The sequence below is a fragment of the Phytophthora cinnamomi genome (assembly GCF_018691715.1).
Source record: "Phytophthora cinnamomi strain GKB4 chromosome Unknown Contig50, whole genome shotgun sequence".
Taxonomy (NCBI): Eukaryota; Oomycota; class Peronosporomycetes; order Peronosporales; family Peronosporaceae; genus Phytophthora; species Phytophthora cinnamomi.
Window position 1 is genome coordinate 377,836 of NW_027150983.1, and position 24,925 is coordinate 402,760.

Below are 24,925 nucleotides of genomic sequence, written 5' to 3' on the forward strand. Positions count from 1 at the left end.
TTGGAAGTCCATGTCATTGGACTTCATCTTTGGTCTTCCCCCGGACAGCGGAGGGAATACCGGTGTTGTGGTCTTCGTCGACATTTTGAAGAGCTACGCTCACTCGTTCCAATACTGAAGCGAGTGCTTATCGATGGCAGCGTTTGCCATCAATAACGCAGTGCATGCCTCGACCGGGTATACACCGTTCTACGTGAATGCCATGCGGCATCCACGTCTACCGAGTTTACTCGGAGTGAGGGCTCCCACTTTAAGTGGGGGAGGATCTACGACTGCAATACAGCAGCCGCAGAAAACCGCTGACACTTACACAGTGTCAGCTGCAACAACAAACAAACCACATGAGTCTGCGCCCTGCGCAGACTCCTCCAACAACAAGGACAACGACCACGGGTCTGCGCAGGGCGCAGACACCGCAAAGAACCACGCAGAGGCCGGGTCTCTAGCGGAGAGCGAGCTGAATGACTTCAGCTCGGATGCAATCAATTTCATCCATCGCAGACAAGCCGTAATTCGGTTTGTCCAGGACGCGATCGCTACTTCTGTGGATAGACAGAAACTGAATGCCGATAATGTTGGCAGGGGCAACACAAATGAATTCAAAGTGAGTTCATTGGTTTTGTTATCTACTCAAAACCTGCCTAAACATGCAGTTTCCGATTCGGAGCAAGTAAGCTTGCTCCGCGCTTCATCGGGCCATTCACGGTGATGGTACGCCACGGTAACGCATACACGCTAGACATACCGTCTAGCATGCGGCTCCACCCGACATTTTATGTCGGGCGGTTAAAGCCATACCCCCAGTACGAGCCAAGTGGCTCGTCTGATCCGAAGAGACAGACTCGGCAGGGGGAAACCCTCTTCTCCAGCGCGGCTACGCGCTGGAGCAGTTAATACAGTCGGGCCTACAGCCCGACCGGCACATTCAAGGCGGTCTGGGAGACCGCCACAGCCGGGACACGATGGTACAGAGCGGCAACTTCCGCGCTCTGAAAGTACTCCACGACCGTCACTTGGTCGTGGAGCAACACGAGATGAAGGTCAACATGGCGTTGGCCATCGGGGCGTGTTTCACCACCTCCGCCACCGCTGCGAGACGCCGCGGAGAAATTCGCTGGATCGTCCAGCGAATTGTTGATTATAGGAAAACAATCCGAGGTCCGGATTGTTATCACATTCGCTGGAGAGGGTTTCCTCCCCAACACGACACATGGGAACCACGGAACGTCCTGATGGAAGACGTTCCGGACATGGTGAAGGAATACGAGGCCCAACACGCACTACCAGCAAGAAGGTAGTGCGAGCGCTGTATTAATCTACAACGCCTGACGACTAGCGTGCTAGATAATTAGCACGGAGATCATTGAAGCTTTCAGGTATACATATAGTATACCTGTTGTGGTCGCGGTTGCTAATACGCACCGCCACCTGGACGAAGAGTGCGCACGGCGCACGGACACCAGCCTCCACCGCAACAGCGTGGAGTTGGTAATACTTGCCTCGCTTCGAGAATGACTCGAAGTGCTTTGGCGCTTGCTTACCCGATCACGGTAAGCAACGTCAATTCGCTTAGAGATGTCGACACACAGACGCGGTCGACATCGAAGAATCGTACACAGACACTGTGTTGTCTGTTCCCGTGGTAGCGGCGCACCTCGCCCTACCGCGCATGGTACTCAGCAACAGAGAGCTTACCCTCTGTTGCGATTGCGGTCTTCAGCTTGGTCGTGCTCATTGCGGATGAGTACGGAAATCCTCACCACAAACAATTGACAAGCGGTCAATATTAATTGACATGTCGAGACCGACATGTCTAAGCTTAACGGGGGGATGATGTAACGGGGTTACACACACCAGTGGCAACAGTCACTTGTGCGTGACAATTGTCACTTATGGTTTAACAGATAAATATCTGTTAAAGGTTTTGGATACTTCCTCACCTTGGTGTAAGTCACACCAATGGATACATTGAAGGGGGCCATCACAATGAGTGGTCCACACATACCCACATATCCTATTGGTAGAAAGCAGCATCTTTCTACCAATCAGAGACATGCATATTAGCGGGGCTCTGACAGCCAGCCGCTGCCAACCCTTTCATAGATGATAAACAGTTTTAGCAGATTTAGGAGGAAGATTAATTTACAAACAATACAGTTTTCATTTTACCTTAAACTAGCTACGTAGTGTTTTATTTGATTTATATTATACTTGTGGACTCAAGTATAATTAATTCAAATTATTAATAAACTCCTACGCTTCCTCATACACGTAGCGCGACGTGTAAGCTAAAGTAGTGAGCCAAAGTAGGCCCACTACAACGATAAACGGGTATTTGCCCAACAGAACACGCATAAGATGTGACCAGACACCTGGCATTCCAGCAAGACCCATTGGCGCAACACACCACTGGTAGGTCTCAGAATGAGTGCGAAACGCTGTGTACTGATGACTTTTCAAGGCAACCCTCATCTGATGGTAACCTTGCGCGAGATCCAACACTGAAAAGATAATTCACCCATACATCGTGTCAAATGTTTAGTCAATTCTCGGTGGTGGAATTCCGGCAGTGATTGTTTGCGAATTGAGCCAACGGTAATCGATCACCCAACGAATCGGTAACGTGGCGTTTCCCGATCGTAGCCACTCAGCTCGAGAGAGTTGTTTCCCTGATTTCGGGTCCTTCTTTGGGATACCAAAAATGTTGGAGACCCGAGGCGAATCTGATAGTTCAATCTAGTTTTTCTCCAACTTTGCTTCGACAAACAGATCAAGAGCATCTGGTTCTGTTTTTAAGAGCCGAAACGGTGCGCGTGGGCTTGGTATAGCATCTGGATTCATGTTGAGCTCGAATTCCACGCGTCGATGAGGAGGTAATCCATCGGGTAAAGCGTTTGGAAACACGTCAGCAAACTCGTCCAAGAGAGGTACAATTTCTTGTGGCTCCTCCGTGACGGGTTGAGCTGGCGTAATCTTGACGCGGTAAATTTCCTCATAGTCATGGCGTTTGGCTTTTGCTTTGAACTCAGCAGCCGACACTTCCACCTTGCGCAAATCTGGCTTCAATCCCTGATGAGTGCGCCAATCGATAATTGGTTGGAACTTGATAAACCAGGGTTTTCCGAGAATGACATCGTGTTCCAGCCTCATCGTCCACTCCAGGACATCTAAGTCTCTGAATCGATAACCATCCATTTCAACAGTGACCTTGCCCTTGTGAACAGCACGTTTCTTTGTTGTGCTTCCGTCAAGCTAGGTAACTTGAGATATCAATGTGTCAGGAATAGTGTCCACCAATCCAGGACGAATGACATTGCATGTGGCTCCTGTGTCCAGCATAATAGGGACACGTTTGCCATCACACAGACATGGCTTCCGAATCAACTCGTCCGGAGCTGGTAGTGACTGGATTGTGGCAGCATTGAGATCATTAATCTCAACAACTTCGACATACTCTGGTTTTTGCGTTGCCAAACTGTGAACAGCAAACTGACCACGCTTGGGGTCAGACTGATAGTTGTTGTTCGTTCCATACTTCTGTCGATTTTGCAGCTTAAAACACTGTTCAATCATATGGCCAGTTTTCCTACAATACCGACACTTTTTCTGGTCGCCGCTGTTACGGTTGTGATTCTGAACAGGGCGACGGTAATTGTCACGACGTGGACTATGCACGTGACCAGTGTCGATTTCCGTAGGCTCAGGCTCTTTCTCAGCAGGACGCAGCGGAGCCGCGTTAGTACCAGTACATGAGGTGGAGTTGGAACGTCCAAACGATCTTGGAGGTGTCCAACGACTCTTGTGAAACGGACCAGCACGAAAGTGCGATCTGTCATACTCGAGTGCAATTGAAAGAGCCTCAGACACAGTCGTGCAGCGACGATATTGGACTTAATCTTTCGTGGGACAAACAAGACCTCGAATGAAGTACGTGATCTTGTCTAGCTCACTCATGTCCGTGACTTGCATGATAGCAATGCGGAATCGAGAGATGTAGTCCCCCAAGCTAGAACAACGTTTTTGCTTCAGACTATATGTAACGGGGTTACACGCACAAGTGGCTGCAAGCCACTTGTGAATTTAACAGATAGGTTATCTGTTAAAAGTTTTAGATACTTCCTCACCTTGGTGTAAGACACACCAATGGATACATTGAAGTGGGCCACCACAGTGAGTGGTCCACACATACCCAAAGATCCTATCGGTAGAAAGCAGCATCTTTCTACCAATTAGAGACATGCATATTAGCGGGGCTCTGACAGCCAGCCGCTGCCAACCCCTTTCATAGATGATAAACAGTTTTTAGCAGATTTTAGAGGAAGATCAATTTACAAACAATACAGTTCTCATTTTACCTAATCTAAGTCACTTGGAATCCCATCTTACTGAACTTATATTTGTGTATTCAAATATAATTAACCTAAGTAATTACTAAGTACTTACGCTTCCTCATACACGTTGCGCAACGTGTAAGCAAAAGTAGTGAGTCAAGTTAGACCCACTACACTATACAAACGATCTCGAAGCCGCTCCTGAAGGTCCGGAGGAACGAATTCCGTCGTGAGCTTCTGGATCAAGTCTTGGACGTCACTAATTGAATCCCTGCGAAGCTTGTACCATGCAGCACCATTTCTCCTAAAATTTGCAGTCGTCATGGCAATGGTGCGCTTACTCTGATTTTCATCTTGCCAATCAATGTTCTTTGCCTCAAAATAATGAATAACTTGGTCGAAATACAATTCATCCGAGTCACCCATGTTTCCGTAGAAACGAGGTGCCTTCAACTTTGACTTCCTTGCGTTGAGAAGTCAAGACGTCGATTAGTGCTTGTTGTTTCTGCACCATTTCGACTACCGACTGAGTTAGACGGTCAGCAGACCATCCACTGGGATTTAACGAAGTCATGATAGTGTAACTTGAGCTAAAAGCTGATTAAAGTTACGCTACGAAATGCACCGCTACTAACTACTAGAACTAGAGCTACACTGACACTGTCAACAACCACTCGAAACGCGCGCGCTTGATGCTGATGGGCTGGTCAACGAAAAAGCAAACTTCGGTGTCAATCCAGTTGACACAGGAGTTCAGGTGGTCAACGGTTTCGTAGAGAAATCGTCCAAACTCAACTTCGATAACGCAATCGAGGTGAGTCTCGAAAAACGGAAGAAAAACTTCACGGAGTTGCTCGGTCAAGCAAGTAATCTTGTACTTCAAGTGGGTAGCAATACGAATCGTGAAAGCACGATGAATGGCTTGTTTTATGGCGAGAATGCGACTGTTTTGCTGATCTTCATCCCATTCACGAACGTACGCTTTGGCATAGACTGAAAAATAACCCGAAGCCAACACCAAAGCTCGAAATATACGCGAATTTTTCAGGAAACAGCTGCAATTTACGCGATTTGTTTGTGATGTCCCAATTCGGAATTAGATACGCTACTTAGTGCTATTTTAAGCGTTGAAGCTTGGACTTGGAATTAGCGTTTTTCTGGTTGTTTCCTTGGATAAGTGGCTCTTCCTTTTGAGCCTCTTCGCGGAACTTTTTGCGAGTGCTCTCGTTAAGGTGAGGTCAAATATAGTAGTGAGAGTGTTATGAAGACACACTACTTGTATACTTAAGAGCCGACAATCTTCTGTAAAAAGTATACGCTCACACTCGGAGCGAAAACACTCTTCCTGACCTTGCAGGTGGTGAGTTAAGCTTGCAAGACGGTTGACTGAGTCTAACCCCTTGAGACGAAGTCGATCAACTGCATCTAGGCTAGGGTGAGGGTTTGAATAGAGTTTTTGGGGGGGTTGTTTGATCACCTTGGTCATTCAAGACCAAGTCAAACCCAGTTTTCCGCTATAAACTAGGCTTACGTGCGGGAAGGTGACTAGTGAAGCGAAAAGTGTTAAACTAGTCTAGCATTTTGGATTAACTAACCGTTAGCGAATAGCGTAAGGTTAGTTATGCGTAACCGACTAGCGAAAAACGTTAATGTCGGCTATGCAAAACTTAACGGCTAGCGAAAAGCGTTTGTACCGCCAAGTGTATTTGCACGTAGAGTAGCAGTTAAGCGCGAAAAAAAAGCCGAAACTCTAACCCTGAGGCTGTTGCAGTCGAGTGATAGCGAGTCGATCTGTCGATCTTCTGACCACTTGCCCGGCGAAAACTGACCGACTGAGTGCTACCAGATGTAAGGCTGAGGCGAAGAACTTGTACGCAGAGGCCGAGAGGAAAGGTGGGCCGCGATGCCCGAAGCGTGTAGGCAGTTGGAGGTAAAATGTGAAGTGAGATTATTTTGGTTAAGGCCCTGTGGCCGGCAGTCTGGGCAGTGCCCAAGGCGGAACTAAAACAAATGAATTTGATTGGTCAATTCACTTCAAGTTGAAGTGGATTGACGTGCACCATACTGGAGGTCAATACGACCAACAGAGGTAACGCACCACTTGTGCGTGTTTCACTACTTGGCTTCTTGTCTTTGCCTAATATGAATGTATGTACCATACAGAGTGATGGTGGGCGAGCAATGCTTACGCCCCCGCCTTGCTCTTGAAATTGAAGGACCGCGACGTGCTCGTCACCGAGCACGTCCCGGTCCTTACATCCCTCCTCCCCCTCTCTAAATGCTCTAAGTATATCTCAACAGCGGGAGCAAATTGCTGCTGCAAAGATTTTTCGAATAAATTACCTCCAACTCGCTCCACTGCAAGGTGCAAACTACCAAATTCCTCGATGAGCTGTCCCCTCGTGGTACGTACATTGCCAAAGGCGGACAGGTCATTGAGGGAACCCTCCAGAGCTTACTAGCCAGGGATGGAAAAAAAAATTATTCGTAGCACAAACAGATTAAAAAAATGCTACGCTTGGAACACCCACAATATGTAGAAGCGAATGTTTGGTACCTAGGTGAGCAGCACTTGCGTGATGCTTTAGGGGCGATCGCCCAAAATTGTGTACTAAACACAATTGGGGCGAACCCCCCCCCCCCCCCCCCCCCCCCGACCTTTCATTATTGATTTCGAAATGGCTAAGATAAAGACGAGCACGGCCGCGACGACAAAACAGCGGACAAGTAGAGGTAGCTGTGACCTGCGCCGTGAGCATTGTCGAGCCACAATACTAATTTCCTGGTATGGCGCTATGTGTTCAGCGCGTGTTGAATACGCCATGCACTTCACAACTATACAAAACGGTATGTAGGGTGTACTCCCTGAGTATATTCGTGGTCTATCTGGATCTGTGTGTTCTGACGTTTTGCTGGGAGAAAAAGATACCAGTAATGGTGTTGTTGAAGCATCATTGCCATGTCGAAACATCGATTCTACGATGGAAGGCGATCCAGTCATAGAGGCGCTGACGCCAATGGAACCGATGGCGGATCGCCCTGCTCGAGCCCGAGCAGTAAAGCTGGCAAAGCATCTCCGCCGTAAGTAAGAAAGGGGGTATAAAGATGGCTAAATCTTACACATTAAAAATGCTTGCTAATAGGTAAAGAGGTGCATTCTCTGCGTGTCCTTCAAGCCGCATATGCACGCAGCTTTAAGAAAAGCAAGATGTGCGGGGACGAAGACGAGTAGTGGATGTTGTACTTGTCAACGATTGGGGGTGTATTTTCATAATAATCTAACTGCTAATAAAAATGTTGTGGTTGTGGACGTGCAGCCACTGACCGCAATCTCAAACAGTGTTTCACTCGATTTCCATGAGGCGGTCTGCGTTGAGTCCGATTGCTATCTTCGAGCGTGACCGCTTACTCCATGTTGCCCATAAAGAGCTGCCGACAGCGTATTGTCCTGGCGTAGCGTGTGATCTCACCTGAGATCAGATAGCCCTCTTGACTTGCATCGCTGGTGGTGCTGTGTTCTTCAGTAGCGGCCAATTTAGAGCCGGGTCGCCAATTACCTGGCACCCAACTTGTTTACATCTTCGCTATCGTTTTAGTGATTGTCAAAGATCTGAAAGGGAAGTAAACATATCGTCGGCGCGCTCAGAAGTTGGCAAGTCAAGTAGTGGATCAGGCGTGTGTGTGAGGATAGGTAGATTGTGTTACCGTGGTCTCATTGCCGCATTGTGAGCAATCGCTATTTGCTTCATCGCATTGATTGTAGGTAGTGCGGCAAGCTTGGTTTTCTCGACAGCATTCTGAATGCGACGTTCTTCATCTCTAAATATTTGGCAAGTCTCAGTTGAACTCGTCAGTTTGTCCAAAGTCAATGGAGTCGTAAATGCAATGTCTTCGCGAGAGCGAACCCTTGACAAAGCTACGTAAGCAAACGATGTATTGGGAATAGATAGCGAATGGAAAACTATCTTGGGGCAGGTAAGGCCCTGAACTTTATGGATGGTCATTGCATAAGCTAATCGCACTGGTATTCCCTCTCGAAAGACACTTAAATCACTGTTTTTTTGTTCAACTTATTTTTCTTGGTATAATGGGAATAATGTTGGGCACGTCGGGTAAAAACGACGGTCCATTGTACATATCTGTAATCTGCGCCAGTATTATAGGTAATTCATCCGAAGACGGAAAAATGAAGTCAAATATTACTGCATTTGTTCCATTGCAAAGACCTGCACGTTGCTCCATGTTGAAGGTCAATGAGATTGGAGCTCCAACGGCAAGATTTATAGATGCTCCCACGATTCTGTCCCTGTGAGTATTTACGTCTTTTGCTTCCTGCAGAAGAGCATCAATTGATTCTTGTGCAATTGGTCGCTGCTTAGCAAGTCTTTTTAATTGCACGGTGTGTTTTGAGCGAATATGGACAATCGGACAGGAACTGGCCTTTAGGTTACGTGCGTTAGCTTCGTTTACGTCTACATTCATATAAGCTATATGTTTTGCTGTCGCAGCGCAATCAGGCATTTGATTTCTTTTTGAAATATCTAGTGTTAAATAACTCAACATCACACTGTGTGGGACACTTTTGCCGTAGTCGTCGTAATGCCGCAAACCATTCGGGGTCGTCTTTGCCACGGTTTTGGTTAGTCAATCTGCACACATTAGCTATGCCTTCCCAAATCTCGCGCCCCAGTCGCTGAATAGAGTTTTGTATTCGTGCGATTGGTGAGGAAGTGAGTACGGAACTACAGGGTCTAGTTGTGCTGAATCACCAGTAAATATTACATCTCTTCCTCCAAACAATACATGACTACACTTTGGCCAAATCTCTCGGAGCCTCTGGTCAATCCAATAGAGCATTCCACACGATATTACACTGAACTCGTCAATTATAATGAGGTGAACAGAAGAAAGCTCTTGTTGAAGTCGGTTTAGCTTTGCAGCTCCACACTTTAAGGTAGCTAGAGGGACGTATGGAGACGAAAATGTGTTGCGTGAAAACGATGTTAGTTCTAGCGCTGAGCATATTGTACGCACTTTGATATTAAATGCAGCTGTACCTTGATGAGCTAATAATAGCACGCGTTTTGAGTTCGTCCTAGAGGCCGAATGCTAGCCAAAAACGTTGTGGATGTCCTTTACAATGTGTCGAATTAGCCAACTTTTACCAGATCCTCCTTCCCCGTGAATTATCATCTGCAAGGGCTCACAGCAGGAGTTATTAATAAGTGCACGGTAGCGTTTCCGAGATTGAAGCATTGCGAGTGAGAACGGAATCCACTGCGAATCATCCATAGCGTCTTTTGTTTCATCATCAGTACAAATGGGATATATATAGTGGCTACGAGGCGCTTCTGTTCCTGCCATTTTGTTCTGCACACTTCTGCGTTCTCGCTGCTCCTTGGCCCAAGGTTTTACGTAGGCCTTTATAAATGTTTGAGCTTTGATGATATCTTCTGGTGAGTAGCTGCGCTTTGAAGTCCATGATATGCCCTCAGTTTCGGTGTCAAATGGAATAGAATTTGAACATTGAGATGGAATCGATTCGTTCTCAGCACATAGATCACCATCGGTGTCTACCAACACATATTCTGACGCAGGTAGAGTAACTACAGAAGTCTTAACGCCGGCATTTTTCAATACGTCGAGATTATAATGGCGAGACAGCAAAGCGCTGGACTCCTGGTTAATTTCGGTTAATAAACTAGTTTCCTGTTCACGAGAAAATCTGCTCAAGCATTCATCATCAGTTTCAGGAAGGTCTTTCAACTCTCTCCAAGATGTGTGTAAGAATATTCCGCAAAACAGAAGTTAGGATTTGTTGAGTCAGGTGAAATCCATGGAGTTCCTCATACAACATGGGCTTTTGATCTCAGTCTTATGAATCCATTTCCATCAATTCTTCTCCACGTGTCGGAATTGTCCCGCCATGTTGAGATCGCTTTGACAAGTTCATATTTTTCAACAAAAGACGCATATGTCATATCGTCAAAGGGTGGATGGTGAGCAGGGGACCCGAAAATAATATTTATATTTATCATGGGCTTCGAGCCTGGGTAAATTATGGCAAGTGTCGAGGCTGCACCAAACATACTTTATGACCTGCGCGCAAGAAGGTAAATAAATAATTGAGTAATTGGTGTCAATAAGAACACAGAGCCACAGTTTTTTCGCACATTCACGTGAATTGAATGAAGAGCGAAGTTACTAGTGCATGGCCTCATCAACCGTCTTGGCGTCCCAATAGGCAGCGTTTTCTCGTAAGAAAAGAATCATCTCCAAGGTGATTGGCATCAGACCATGACGTTCATGTCCGAACGTGATGCGAGCCACGCTGGTGTCACTACAAGAGGAAACATTGAAAGTGGTCTTGCAGAAGTTTGTAAAGGAACAGCAGAACGACTAGGTGGGCGCTGCAAGAAATAATTTAGGGTTTGGTACACATAAAATTACCTGAAATAATGTGGCCCAACATAAATAACGGGCACATCTAGGCATGATTGAGAAAATAAATAACTTGCTGTTATTTATCAAAATTACTGCAGCGACAATATTATTTTCGGGGGTCCTGATGGTGAGGACGTGCCATGTAAGCAGCCTCGGCGGGCTCGATACGGATATCACAATCTTCAATGTTCCCGCTCCGGATTGCAGTCCATTCGGATGGGTCGATCCGGTAGTAGCGCTGGTTGTGACGCATAATTTTCACGCGGGTTACTTGTCTAGACTTTCCACGTAGTGGCAGTTCTCTGAGAAGGATGTATATGGTCTCTTGAGCACTAACCTCTCGAATAGACAACGTCGCATTGGCAACTCGCTTCAAAATTGCATGGGCAGGTAAATTTGGGTCACAACGCTTGACAGCAGCCGCAATTATTTTCTTAAACCTCAGCGTATCCGGTTCGGCTTTGCTCACGTATGCAGCCGTATATTCAGCTGCGCCATACGCATTGCCAATAAATTGTATATCCATATTTGCGCGCCAAGCCGATAGCAATACAGGTGAATAATTATTGATTGTTGGCACGTCCCTTTTCAAGTGCAATTGAATTGACGGTACTCCATCTTTTGTCATGTCCACCTGAATCGTTGTTTTTGTGTGGAGCTCCTTAGGATAGCCGAATCGGCATACGTTGGACTGCTCCCGACATGACGATCCTGATATACATACATGTTGTTGAACCCGCTGAACAAGACGAGATATGTCACACAAGTGTTCATTCGAATTCGACGGTGGTGCCCTTGCCGATATAATATCTAATTGTTGGCTGTTCTCACGTAAACATGTTGAGCAAGTACATGACATCAGCTCTTTTGGATCCTTTGATAAAACCGATATAACGGAATCTACGTAGTTCGCTAGAAACTCACGTCCAAGTACTGATGTCGAAAGCTGCAGCATATCAGGAGCGTCTTTCACCCACAACAATGCGTGAATATGGGGAGATCCGCGATGCTGGAATTCGATGCGCCAAAAGTAATCAGTTATCTCTCCTAATGGTTTGGCTTTACCACACAGAATATGATAAAAAAAAAGCATTAAATCTTCTGTTAAAATGTCTGGCTGCAATATCTGGATTCTCTATTAGGTACCGTCTTCGTTCTTTAGAACTTATGTTGCGAGCCTGTTCAATTGTTAAGCTTGGGTCGCATGCTCTAAAAAAGTCCGGCCAGACTGTGTCGGCTGCACTTAGTGTGAGGAAGAACGTAGGCCACCGCGACGTCAACACCCTATTACCATGCATACTCATTACATCATCTCGCACATTAGCCCAGTAAAGGCCTGTACCCCTGCCAGATCTAAAAAATGGTTTAAGGGAATCCAGTAGCAGCATAGCCTCATTAATTCCCTCATCCAAACCTTTAGAACTGCCATGCACCTCTGTACTATTGGGAAGACTAATTCTACGGGTCAGACCATCAATTTGCCGTCGTTGAATCAGGTTCAAGCAAAAAAACTTAAAGTTGCGGTGAATAACAAAGCGTCTATCGTGCCATTTCATCAAATGAGCACAATACTCGGCTAGATTATAGTCATAAATTCGACCTTCGACTTCCAACGGGTTATAACCTCCATTTCCGTCCGGAAACAAGGTAGGAAAACAGTTTTGCATTAGCATTCTAGTAGTATACTCATTCATTGGGTCAGTCTGAGAGGGTAAATCTGCTGTCGGGTACACGAGTTGACCCACAGCAGCATTTACAGCTTCTTTCAGTTTTTCAGCCTCAGTTGAAGTGTTGTTCGATTCCGCCCGCAGTTCAAAGGAGTCTTCAATTACGACCTGGGCTTCTGATGGTCTTGCATGTATCATATCTACATCAATAGGTCGTGTCAGTGTGTTTGCTGTTTGGAGTCCCTCATTTAACTGATGCGCAGCGTAGTTACCCTCTCTTGGACCAGGTCGTGTTAAACTGTCGTGCAGTCGCTTGTCTTCATCGTCGCTAAGCTCAACGCTAGGTAAATCATAATCGAAATTATCCAGTGCTGCAAAGTTTTCTTCTGAAATGCAAACGTCTGTGTAGAGCGGATTGTTTGCAATTAGCCACTCCAAAGCTCTTCGAATGAAATAGGGCCGGACCCTCACCAGTAATTCATCCTTCGCATTCTTGGATCGCAGAAGCACAACACCGGACTTGCTTAAAGGTCGAGGTAATAAATGCGTGAGCTCCGACACATCGTTCCAATAGTTTATAGCATTCCCCCGAGTAAATTCCTGTTAGTCTTTAAAAAGATTGACGCACGTAGTAAACGAAATGCCTAATCCGATCAGTCTGCTTTCCATCGAATTTAATTGCTCGAGTTCCACGGGAATTGAACCTATCCAAATACCGCTTGCCCTGCTGAATTTGGGGACTTCATTTTTTCCGTAAAGAAGCATCACAACGACAACATATGTAAATGTAGCAATTACCATCGGCAAGGGGCCGTTATTGCCTCCGGTATGACACCACATTGCCCAGTGTTGTTTCTCAGTGGTGCAAAATACGTTCCTTCCGGTTTGTATAACTTTTTGACTACTCGATTTGACTTTGTTAACTCGCCACAGCCTCCACATATTCTTAAGAATGGCTCATCGATCGCAGTGTAGAAAGCTGCAGTACAACAGGCGTATCCATCAATCCATTAGAGCTGATAATAGTGAATAAGCTTAAATTCGTTACGGTACCTTCAACGTCCATGTCAGCGTCTGAACGACATGTGTCACCATTGCATTGCTTACTGCGCGTACGTTGGTTTGGTACTGGACAATTCTGTGCTTTCTCATTCCGTACAGCAGTAGCAGCGTTACGCTTCTTTCGTTCAAATGTTTCTTTGTCTTCTAGCTCTTCAAGCGTAAGCTGGGAGTGCTTTCGCTTTCTAATAGGAGGCCCTAAGGCCGTTCGTTTAGTGATCATCCTGATCGTATGTCGCGCCACTCTGGCAGCACATGCGGTAGGTTTTGCCATGAATGTCAATTCGAAAATGGCATCTCTACCTACCATACATGCCTGACCAGCTAATCAACGATACGTATAAGCATATCCATCGTCAACGAAACGTATATCCATATCCATCGCACCAACAGCAACGAACGTCCCGATTACACGAACACGAAGCAGCTACATGATGGCGACAATTCGCCACCAATACTGTCAGCGTCCCCACAACTGCAAACATCGCTCGTCGTCTCACGTCCTCGGCCACAGCAACCTCTCTAAACCTGCCGCAAAAGCTTTCAACACAGGCGAGGATTGGCAAAGCCAACTACACCACGATCCTGGCCACTGCAGCGACGACGCGCACCTCACCTTCATGACTGCAGCCCGCGCATCACCCTCCTTGCAGTATCTGAAGTTGAAACGCTTAGGCGTTATTGACCATGTCCATGGCTCCACCGCACCAACAGCAACGAACGTCCCGATTACACTAGCACGAAGAAGCTACATGATGGCGACAATACGCCACCAATACTGTCAGCGTCCCCACAACTGCAAACATCGCTCGTCGTCTCACGTCCTCGGCCACAGCAACCTCTCTAAACCTGCCGCAAAAGCTTTCAACACAGGCGAGGATTGGCAAAGCCAACTACACCACGATCCTGGCCACTGCAGCGACGACGCGCACCTCACCTTCATGGCTGCAGCCCGCGCATCACCCTCCTTGCAGTATCTGAAGTTGAAACGCTTAGGCGTTATTGACCATGTCCATGGCTCCACCGCACCAACAGCAACGAACGTCCCGATTACACTAGCACGAAGTAGCTACATGATGGCGACAATACGCTAGCCAGGATGCCAAGTCAGCACTGCCGATTACACTATACTACGAGATGCACCACTGGAGCTAGAACACACATAATTTATTCAGACTGAATATTCAGACTGAATATCTACTTCTCAATCGAATGCGGAGACCTTCCCGCTGCACGGTCAATAGGAGCGATATTTTCGCACATCATATCAAAGCTGACGTCGGAGCGAATCTTCATGAGATGGTCAGCACAGAATCGACCCTTGACTTCGTGAAACTCACGCCGTCTCTTTTTCTCCGCTGCAAGAGCTGCCACGGTTCTTCGAGCACGCTCCCGTCGAGTTTCCTGTGCTCTCATCAGATATCTCTCCCGAGGAGTGGATGGCTCTCGGTCTTCAAGATCCCACTAAATAAAACTGGGGGGCAGCGCATTCTTGGTCGTCTTAGCTTGACACTGCGTCGTTTGATCGTGGAATGGTGGCAAAGTGTGCTTGGTCACCGCTGAGTGCTTGGGCTTGCTCAGCGCTGAACGAAGCACTTTACGCTTCTTAAACGGTGTAGGTAGCGGGCTTGTCGCGGTGACCCGTTTTGTATTATGTAAACTCCGGCAGTTGGAGCGCGTTGGTGATCCCAGCTCACTAGTAGCCAATACGCCCCGTGTAGGTTCGGCCTCCATACCCTTTACTATACCCACGCAGCGCAATTCAAACAATGAACAAACCCCACCACAGTCACTGTGGCCTCGGCCCAAGCCTTTGTCACGTTGAAACGCCTTAGCGATATCATATCCTTTACTCCACCACACGAATATCACCAAACTAGCACCGACGCGGTGGCGCATATCATGGCTTCTCTTGTACAGCGTGTTGTTGTATAATCTTGCTGCTTGTAAAACAGGCGGGCAGCCGCTAGCATCTCGTCCAACCGCTCCAACAACTTATTCTTCTTCTGCCGGGAGTTCCGGACCATCTCGACCTGCTGGGCATCTAAGTCGCTGTGTCCACAAAGGCGACTTCGGCACAATGTACCGCAGCGCGTAATTACACCTACACCCTTTTTACGTGGCCATAAACTCACACAGGTTTTGCCTGTTATTAAGACCTTTACAAGGGGCTCCAAGCAATGGCTTCAGAATCTAAGAATCGCATTTTTAGGCCATTTCTAAGGTCTCTGAATTGAAAGGTCGTTTTCCTAATAAATAAATCTGCCCCCATGTTTAATGACCACTGGTTCTTAAACCGAAGAGTCGAAACGACCAAAATGTCAAATCCTGGTAATGATCCTATATCAAAATGTTCTTATACACAGGGTTTTTTTCGATTTTTGGCCTCCAGTAGAGAGATTCCTAAATCCTTAATCTATCCCATTTCCAAAACTAATGCACCCATCTCGTAAAAACCTAAATAGGAGTGTAAATGAGAGTCCCATGATTATAGGGGGGGCTTCGCCCCAATTATTCGATGTACAAGCATGCCACTGAAAACAAAACCATCCGCGTAATAAAAATACTTTTTTGGTAAAAAATAAGAAAAGTAAACATTGGGACGAATCTGCCGTGTCGCAATACGAGATGGCGAACCTGCAACACGCCGAGATAGACTACACCTTTGAGGATGTCTACTGGCCATTAACGTGTGCGAACTACATACTGGTACTTCAACTAACGCCAACGTTGACGCCTTCAAGTTGTCGGCTTGTAAGGAGTCTTCTTCTTCATCTTGCAGTCAGCTCATGTGATACCGGTACTACCAAATTAGGTGTTGAGACTCGTCAACGGTCAGCACTTCGAGCTTGTCCGGTTTACTCGGGTCAGTCAAGTGTATTAAACGAACTGGAAAGACGGGTTCGGTGCATGTACGGCATTCGTAGTTGACAGTTTACTAATTGTGGCGGGTACACCAGGTATAATAACTACAGTTTTAGATTACCGTCATAGTAGAGTGAGTGAGTATACGTTACATTTTAGCATCAATTAGCTAGATAGTTTCTGCATGTACTTACTGTAGTCGTTTTGGAAGCAATCGTCAAAGTTCGCAGCGACATTCCGTAAAGTCACCCGTTCATTTGCAAATTTATCGAACAATTCTTCCTGGTGAAGACCAAAACGAATGAAGACAATGCTAAAATCTCCTACGGCCTCGAGTACAACACGCTGCGCATCGATCGGACCACAACGTCTCCCCATCGTGTCGTTTCTAGTTGCTGGTCATGCCACACAGACTCTGTCAGTTCGAACGCGGGACGGTGAAGCTTCACGTTGGCTATTCGCTTCAGTATCACCCCACTGTCCGGTGCAGAATTATCAATGTTGCACCGACGGTCGGTCAGCAAAAAGACTGAGGAAACATCCTTCCTAATCCGTTCATTGGGGATGTACGGATACAAGTCGTCCTCATCCACCGAGTCGATGATAACCATTCCGCAGGGTTGTCCGCCACAGACGTCACTTGCGTCATCAAAGAGCTGCGACAGCATGACACAGTTGAGTTCGGTAGTGACCCCACTCTCACCCGTCGACATGATCCGAGAATTGAAGGTATTGCCGTTGACATCTCCGTAGTCGTCTCGGACCGTAACGTTGCCAAGCCGCTCCGAAATACTGATCTCGGCGTTGTTGAGGCTGAAAATCAGCGACTCGTAGACTTGTTTCAGAGACCGCACCCCCGGGAAGTGGATCGTCTGGGAGATGACGCAGCATATATCACCATCAGCCGTCTCAAAGCGTTCGTCTGAGTGGCGGAGTTCGTCGGAGTTGGTGGTCTGAGTGAGTGCTGTTATATACTCATACGCAGCTCGGAATTTCGTTTCCCGGAGAGCCAAAAGCGTCGCTCTGCGACTCTCCCAGGATTTCCCCAGGCGAATCTGCGAGTGCAGCGGGTGCAGGTTCTGAGCGAAGCCGCTCGTTTGCTAAAACCAAGAGGGTCCGTTAGCATTAGGGCAGCTCTGTGTGTACTTTTGAATACTATGCGCGCTTGTCGTACTTACCAGTAGTGGCAGAATGGCGGATTGGGCGCTGGCAAGATTAAGCTGCTGCTGGCGGATGGCTCTGAAAATGGCGGCATTCTCGGAGCCTAGCCCCGCGATGGGGTTTAGCTGCTTCAGTTGCTCGCGCAGACGTCGCAGCTCCTCGTTCAAGCCCTACAGGAGAGTTACCGTAAGTAATTTTCCCTCAATAAGCAAATGTGGGCGCTGGCGCACCTCGCGCAAAACGTGTGCCGACTTGCGCTTCTTGCTGGGCATTCTCTCGCTGCTGGTGGAGCTGGTGGCGCTCGCTCGGTCGCTCAGTTTGTGGGTGAGCTGAATTTGCGCCTGCATGCAACATGCGATTTGTCACGCTGACTCTTTTTGGCTCATAAGAACCAACCACGTCCACAATTCGCTGTTCTTGCCACTCCAGGCGAGTTTGTCATCGAACGACATTCAGCTACATTCACGCTACATTAGGCGACGTTAGCGTTAAGGCCAGGGTTTGGTAGTCCCCAAGTCATGTTTGTCATTGTGCATTGTGGAACTCACTGTTTCGTCTCTACTTGTCAGAAGCACGCAAAATTGGGGCAAAGGCAGACGCTCTCGATTATTGAAGGCAAGGCTCACTGAGGCTCACGAATGTGAGTTGATGTGAGCCAGCCCCGTTTTAGAGGGTGTGGTGCGGTGGGTTGAATTCGCTCGCGCTGGCGTTGGTGGCCGAGCGCTTGGGTCTTGGCCGTGGAGCTGGCTGCGTCCGACGAGGCGAGTTGGCGACTGCGTGCCGAAGACCCCAAGAGCGTCTGTCGTGAGAATAGCCGCGGCAGCAGTTGGCTGCTGACGCTCGGCTAATCTTGGAGGAAGTTGGCGCTGGCACGCGACCTGGCTGACAGTTGGCGTGGTTATACGAAACCTCTATTTCGCACTCGCTTCGCTCGCTCGAAATTCCCATTTGGCAACACGAAGGCAGTAAAAGAAAACGTAGACAACGCAAAGCAAGTTGCAAAGGCAAGCAATGCTCGGCAAGAAGGGAGCACATACAGACACCAGCGCTGACCTGCACCAGGAGGGTTAGCGATGCTAGTCAGCGTGTCGATGGCAGTCAGATATCGTGCCTAGATCCGGAGAGCGTTGAGGGTGTTGGCTGTGTGTGCGTGGCGGCCTCCACAGTGTTGACCGCAAAACCGGCGGTTGAGCTATCCTCACGGATTTACAGTCTCCGTAAGCGAACTTGCTCAAATCCGCGGTCCGCGTAAATTTTCATCAAATCTCTCGCAATTTACTTGCTCCGAAATAAGTGCCTAAATATACGCCACCAGGACAGGGCCTTCGCCACGTTCAGCATTCAGAACCTGATGTCAGTTTTGTAATACCTGGAGCTGCTAGTACGTGTAGTTCTGTACACTGCACAGTGCATACAGGTGTAGCACTCAGCAACAAGTCGGCTCACGTCACGTCATGACGTGTACCACTCGCGTGATTCTGTCCCATAAAGCACTGTGCTGTGCCGCAGAGAAGCCATGAAGAAGCATAAGTGCACCTACACTGCGCGTCGGGTGCGTGCGTGGTCGATCCCCGCGCCCCCTGGACCTCCATCTTGTAATACTGGCGTTGTGCTGTGCAGGAGGAGACGGAGCAGCTGCGCGAGCAGGTGAAGCGACTGTCGTCGGAGCTGCAGAAGCTCCAGCTGCGCTCGCTCTCGCCCGAGGACGCGGCGCTGCTGGACCCGCTCGTGCAGCACGTCGTGGCCGAGAATGCGTTCATGACGTCGCTGGCCAGGAACCAGCAGCTCAATGTGGCCAGCGCCCAGGCCATGCTGGTCGAGTGCCTCGTAAGTTTGTCATCTTCCTTTTTTATGATAAATTATTCTATGTTGGGGTATTGAGTATGCTTGTGCAGGGGGATCAAGCGTCGCACCCGCTGTACACCAAGATCTGCCTCTCCAAGGACTGGGACGAGCGCCGCAAGACGCTGATGGCAGTTCGCAATGAGAAGTTGAGGAATGCCTACGATTTCCTTATGGCTCCGGGCAGATTCGAGGATCTGGACAAGCCGCACACTTCGGACCACCGATACGAGACGGCAGAGGGCGATCTGTGCTCCGTGCACTTAGAGGCCATGCACTTCCCAGGGGTCGAGTCCCTGGAGAACGTGTGGGAGGCGCTGCTGTTCCACTACAATACCATTGAGATTGGGATCTCCGAGAGACTGGGCCACACGACGGTGAGGGACGACTACGACGCCATCGACGGCAGTGTGTACAGCATTCGCGTCCTATCGAAATCGGAGAACTGCACGCCGGTCGAGAGCAGCATCGTCACGTTCTCGCACTTGTTCACGGAGGATGACAAGGGCTTCGACGGACAAACGTGCGGCATTTTGGCTCTGGACTCGGTCGATGAAGACGAGCTGTACCCGTACTACCCGAAGGAGCGCGTTCGTCTGGACACGTCGGGCGCCATTATCTTGTCAGCCAGCAGACGACCTGCTAAGGATCCAGAAAGCGAAGGTGAGCTGGTGGTGACACTGCGACGAGCAGCGTTCCTGAAACTCTACAACCCCCAGTTCCCCGTGTCGGAAGCTACGCGACAAGAACTGCAGGCAGGCATCGGCCGGTGGGGAGATGTCTTGATGAAGACCATTCGCAGCTACGTGTATTCCGAGCTTTAGTGCCCCTATAGATCAACGTGTTTATTGTCACAAGATTTGGAAGACCTATAATTTCGACGGGAGGAGATTTTGCTATGAGTGGCATCAGCTCTGCACGTAAAATTATTCCGTGCATTGATGAAAGCAGAAATTAAAACGGGTCGGTCAGTCACTTCGAAAATACTGCGCTGTTTACCGTAATATCATCGTGAAGTGGTGCTGTATTTGCGTATATGGGTGTATCAGCAATGGTTACGATGGCGCTAGTGAGGGCAAGGGTGTTCAAATCAAAGCCCGACTCAACCACAGGCGCAATTATTGTAAAGTCCGTGGATGCAGCGCCAACACGCTCAATTATCAGCAAGAGTGCGAGGATTTTACAGTTGTAACATTGTACTAGTAGCGCTTCGAGCGACTCCAAATGCGCAAACTCCAATAAAAATATCAAGACCCTTGGCCGTGTAGGCCAACTCGAATCCGAGCTGATAGTGTTCGTGGAAAAGCTGCTACGTTCGAGTTGGGTTTCCAACAAACAGTGAAAAAACTATCATTGGAGAAACTTTGCTCATAATCTGCAGCTAAAATTGCTTCGGCATAGTCTTGCATAGGAGGGAGGGGGCGACGCTAGTATTGATTCAGAAAAGCATTTCAATGTCCTCGTCGAACTTCCACACGCGCCTAGCAGACGGAAATGTATTCAGTGCGCAACGGTCAAGTTGTGTATTTTATTCTCGTGGAGCTCGACTACGTACTACAGTAGTAGTGCGCAGTACCTTACCGTTGATTCATCGATTGGAGTAGCGGTAGGGTGAAGCCACCAATCCGGTCGATAATCTCCGGTAAACGCTCAATTTTTGCGGCGCTGGTTAACGAGTTTTTATACAAGAAAACAGAAGTGCTCAAGGAAAACCTAAACCTTCGTACATCTTGATCTCATTTCGTTAGCATAAAACAATTCGAAAGATGACAAGATTTGCAAATACCGCAACGACCAGTTCTTCGACGAAATGCCAGAATAACTACGAACTGACTGTTCTACTTCACCATCATTCCGGTCCCAAAAGTTGCTGTATCGAGCTCGAGCTCACTTCAAATTTTTCTCCGTCAGGTGCACTACGCGTTGGCCATGGCTGAGAAACGGTACAAGTCAACGGACACGAGACGCAAGGTTTAGAACTGTTTTTCATCTCCAGGTTATCATGAGAGTATAATGACTTTGCCCTGTTCTCACTACATAGAGAGAGAAGGAAGAACTACAAGAGGAGGTTCGCAGACTGCAATCGGACCTGCAACAACTCCAACCCTCAAGAATTCAGGGAGATATCATTTCGGAAAATGCTTTCCTGTCATCTATCATGCGTCAACATCAACTAGAAATCGCCAGCGTTCACTCCATTTGCAGTCATCCGATGGTACGATCGGTACTTCTCTTGGATCTAAAAATCAAATCTACTAACATGGCATATTCAACAGGAAATGCATCCCCTGTGCTCGCATATCCGCCTGAAAAAAAGTTGGGTCGACCGCAGCAAGACGCTCCTTGCCATCCGCGAACGGAAATTTCGAGCTGCATACGAATACGTTGCCATCCGCAGTCAGCTCACGCCTTGGCACCAGCCACACCTAAGTGACGAGCGCTTCGAAACAGCTGATGGCGATGTCTGCTGCACCCTCTTTCAGACTGTTCAACTCGCAGGCGTGGAATCGCTCAAACAAGTGTACGACGCAGTTGTCTTCAGCTTCGACAACGCTGAGATCAGCATTTCGGAGCGTCTCGGCCACATTACAACTCGATACGACTACGACGGCGGAGATGGCAACATATCCAACGCTCGAATCATCTCAACGAACGAGATCGGCATCTCCACAGAGCTCAACTGCGTCATGTTTTCGCAGTTCTTCGATGGAGACAGTCATATTTACCCAGGTGCTACATCTTGTGGGATAGTAGTCATCGACTCGGTGGATGAAGACGAACTTTACCCGTACGAGTCAAAGGAGCGGATTCGCAAGAATGTATCTTCGGCCGTCGTTGTGACGGCATCTGGTCCGCAGATTGAGGGTACAGATCTGACTGTGACACTCAGACGCGCTACATTTGTCAAGCTTTACCATCCGAGCTTCCAGATTTCAGAGACTGCGTGGCAAGAAGCACAGCAAAATGCTGCTGCATGGGGGCGATATCATGCTCTGAACCACCCGTGGCCTGCTGTACTCGGTTCCGTAGGATATCTTTTACAACATTGATCCCCAACGGATAACTAGCGAGCCTTGAGTCATACAACGTTGCGAGTGATAAACAAGATTCCGACGATGCACTTGCTCTCAGCCTTCCGGTACTCAGCTGGGAAATGAGCAAAGTATTGACAACTCTGTGAGAAGAATGATCGTAATTTACCGCCAGGCCCGGAAGTCTGTATTATGAGTCGATGTGGTAGTGTGATACCCAAGGTAGGTCCTACCGCGAGGATGGAAACCACGAATCCACAGCAATATAAAATCTTTAAGGCTTCTGTTTTCCACCGCGCCTAGAGGTTTCAGCCACGAACATCCCCACTTTACCCATGGTCTGTTCAGTGGGCTTGACAGGTTTCGTGGTCGCAGAAAGTCTCGCTAGCTAGCTGTCGACGAAGCGTGCTGCTTTACCGAAGTATTCACTTGCGTGTTGCGTTCAGGATTCTTCTGAAGAATTTTGAGGGCAGCGAGATTCATCTCGAATAACTTGGTTGCGCTTGGGCCATTTTGGAAAAGTGACTTGAGTGCGTTGAGACCAGGGAAGCTCAGTCGTTCTTCGATCTCCCCATGCTCCTTAAGGTTGCGGTGAAAGCTATCTCCTTCGTCATCGCGCAAATCGACCTTCGTGTCGGATTTTTCGATTGAATCATTGACGATGGCAAATTCTTCGCAACAACCGCAATATTTAGCACGAAAGAGGTGTCCTGCATTGGATGGTGGGTGGAGTCGTTAGATCGGAGTTGGAAGCGGTCAATTCGAAAATGAACTGTTGACAGGCCACTTCGCAACGATCTCTTCACTGTACGGGAGGCCAGTAAAATAACAAATGCATATATTACTTCGTATTTGGTAGATGATTGCAGCAGCCACGCTTAGCGGTAGTACTACAGTGCATGTAGTGAGCTGGTAAGCTTAACGATGTTTAGTCCGTGCGTATTTTGCAGATAAGTCTCCATGTGGTATCCTGAAGAGTTCGGAGCTGATGGCGATGTCGTCTACATAAAGAGGAACCTAAGTAGATAATATTCTAGCCGCGCAGATAGCTCTACTAATTTAGTCACGCTTAGAAGTATCGGAAGTTGCTTAGTCTATCCACTTAGGGCACGCAATACAGTAAGCTACGGATGGATCTCAGCATGACATCGCCCCATCTTGAAGCTTCTTGTTGTGATTCGTGCCAGGCTGCCTCAGAAATCTCAAACTGTGGACGACGGTATTTCACGAAGGCAGCTCGACGCAGCGTCACGGTCAATTCATCACCATTTGTGATCTCAGCGGTCACCACAACAGCCGAAGACACGTCTTTCCTGATGCGTTCACTCGACTTGTACGGGAAAAGTTCGTCTTCATCTACGAACTCAAGTGCTACGATCCCACACGGTATGCCAACAAAATCTTTGTCAGCAGCAGCAAAGGGTTGCGCGAACATGACGCAGTTGATTTCTGTCGAGATGTCGATATCGTTCGTCGAGACAATCCGAGCGTTCGAAATGCTGCCAACCCCACAGTCGTAGTCGTCTCGAGTTGTAACGTGGCCTAGACGCTCGGAAATGCTGATCTCTGCATTGTTGACGCTGAAGACAACTGCGTCGTATACTTGCTTGAGTGATTTCACACCAGGAAGCTCCACACTCTGAAAGAGGACAGCGCAGACGTCGCCACTCGCTGTTTCGAATCGCTCGTCGCTCGAGTACGAAGCCGAAGACGTTGAGTGGGTGCGTGCCGTGATGTACTCGTACGCATCTCGGAACTTTCGCTCCCGAACGCCAAGAAGTGTCCTTCTGCGGTCATGCCAGTTCTTGGTCAGGTGAATGTACGTGCACAGGGGGTGGTGTTCCTGCTCAAAGCATTACCAGAGCGTCAAATTAGACCAGACCAGAGCCGTGAACTTGAACATCCACTGTTTACCCAAGGAGGAGGAAGTGCAGACTGCACACGAGCATTATCAAGCTGCTGGCGGTGGATAGCGGACCTCAGACTATTATTTTCCGATAGCACTTGCTCCAGAGGAGGACGAGGGCATCCAGTCTCGCTCGGAGGCTGCAGATCTCTCACATCGGCCTGGAGTTTTAACTCGCGTCGCAGCTTGCGGACCTCCTCCTTGAGTCCATCAATCTCCTCCTGCACGGCAACACAAGCACTGTCAGACAAACATTGCAGTGGATCACTCCTAATGCCCTGCGCCACACCTTCCGCTTTGTATTCGTCGCCTTGCGCCTCTTCTCGGTCATCGATGAGTGCGCTCTGCTCCTTGCTGTGTGCCTATCTGATGGTGATATCAGCCAGTCAAGCCCCCCCCCGGCATCAAAGTAGATTGTCATGCAATAGGTAGGAAGTACGCCTACATGAAGTCGAGTCGGTGGTGCAGTACAGTACAGCTTCGGGCGTGGATACCGAGTTGTTGGGTGGGGGCGGCGTTCCCGGCTGGTTATCACACCATCCGCTAGGTCACCCGCAGGAAGCCCAAGGCGTCTCAGCTCAGGCAGCGGAGACCAAAGTCCGCTAGAGTTCTACGGCG

The 24,925-nt window shown here is 48.3% G+C and overlaps 4 protein-coding genes across 4 annotated transcripts; 2 read left to right on the forward strand and 2 right to left on the reverse strand.

The window, feature by feature from the left end:
• Nucleotides 1-7,009: 7,009 nt before the first annotated feature.
• On the forward strand, nucleotides 7,010-7,563 carry IUM83_06538 (uncharacterized protein; the record flags this gene model as incomplete). The annotated part of the gene is made up of 4 exons (XM_067930759.1): nucleotides 7,010-7,064; nucleotides 7,137-7,178; nucleotides 7,257-7,412; nucleotides 7,475-7,563. 4 exons carry the CDS (start codon nucleotides 7,010-7,012, stop codon nucleotides 7,561-7,563), a joined length of 342 nt encoding a protein of 113 aa, XP_067789743.1.
• An 8,818-nt stretch (nucleotides 7,564-16,381) lies between these two features.
• On the reverse strand, nucleotides 16,382-17,799 carry IUM83_06539 (uncharacterized protein; the record flags this gene model as incomplete). The annotated part of the gene is made up of 5 exons (XM_067930760.1): nucleotides 16,382-16,470; nucleotides 16,561-16,761; nucleotides 17,397-17,466; nucleotides 17,545-17,697; nucleotides 17,758-17,799. 5 exons carry the CDS (start codon nucleotides 17,797-17,799, stop codon nucleotides 16,382-16,384), a joined length of 555 nt encoding a protein of 184 aa, XP_067789744.1.
• A 1,244-nt stretch (nucleotides 17,800-19,043) lies between these two features.
• Nucleotides 19,044-21,679, forward strand: IUM83_06540 (uncharacterized protein; the record flags this gene model as incomplete). Its single annotated transcript, XM_067930761.1, has 7 exons — nucleotides 19,044-19,079; nucleotides 19,148-19,354; nucleotides 19,423-19,503; nucleotides 21,281-21,340; nucleotides 21,411-21,437; nucleotides 21,547-21,584; nucleotides 21,646-21,679. The coding sequence occupies 7 exons, from the start codon at nucleotides 19,044-19,046 to the stop codon at nucleotides 21,677-21,679; spliced, it is 483 nt and encodes a 160-aa protein (XP_067789710.1).
• An 833-nt stretch (nucleotides 21,680-22,512) lies between these two features.
• IUM83_06541 (uncharacterized protein) lies at nucleotides 22,513-24,780 on the reverse strand (the record flags this gene model as incomplete). The annotated part of the gene is made up of 6 exons (XM_067930762.1): nucleotides 22,513-22,516; nucleotides 24,225-24,244; nucleotides 24,316-24,360; nucleotides 24,463-24,528; nucleotides 24,597-24,673; nucleotides 24,753-24,780. 6 exons carry the CDS (start codon nucleotides 24,778-24,780, stop codon nucleotides 22,513-22,515), a joined length of 240 nt encoding a protein of 79 aa, XP_067789871.1.
• Nucleotides 24,781-24,925: the final 145 nt, after the last annotated feature.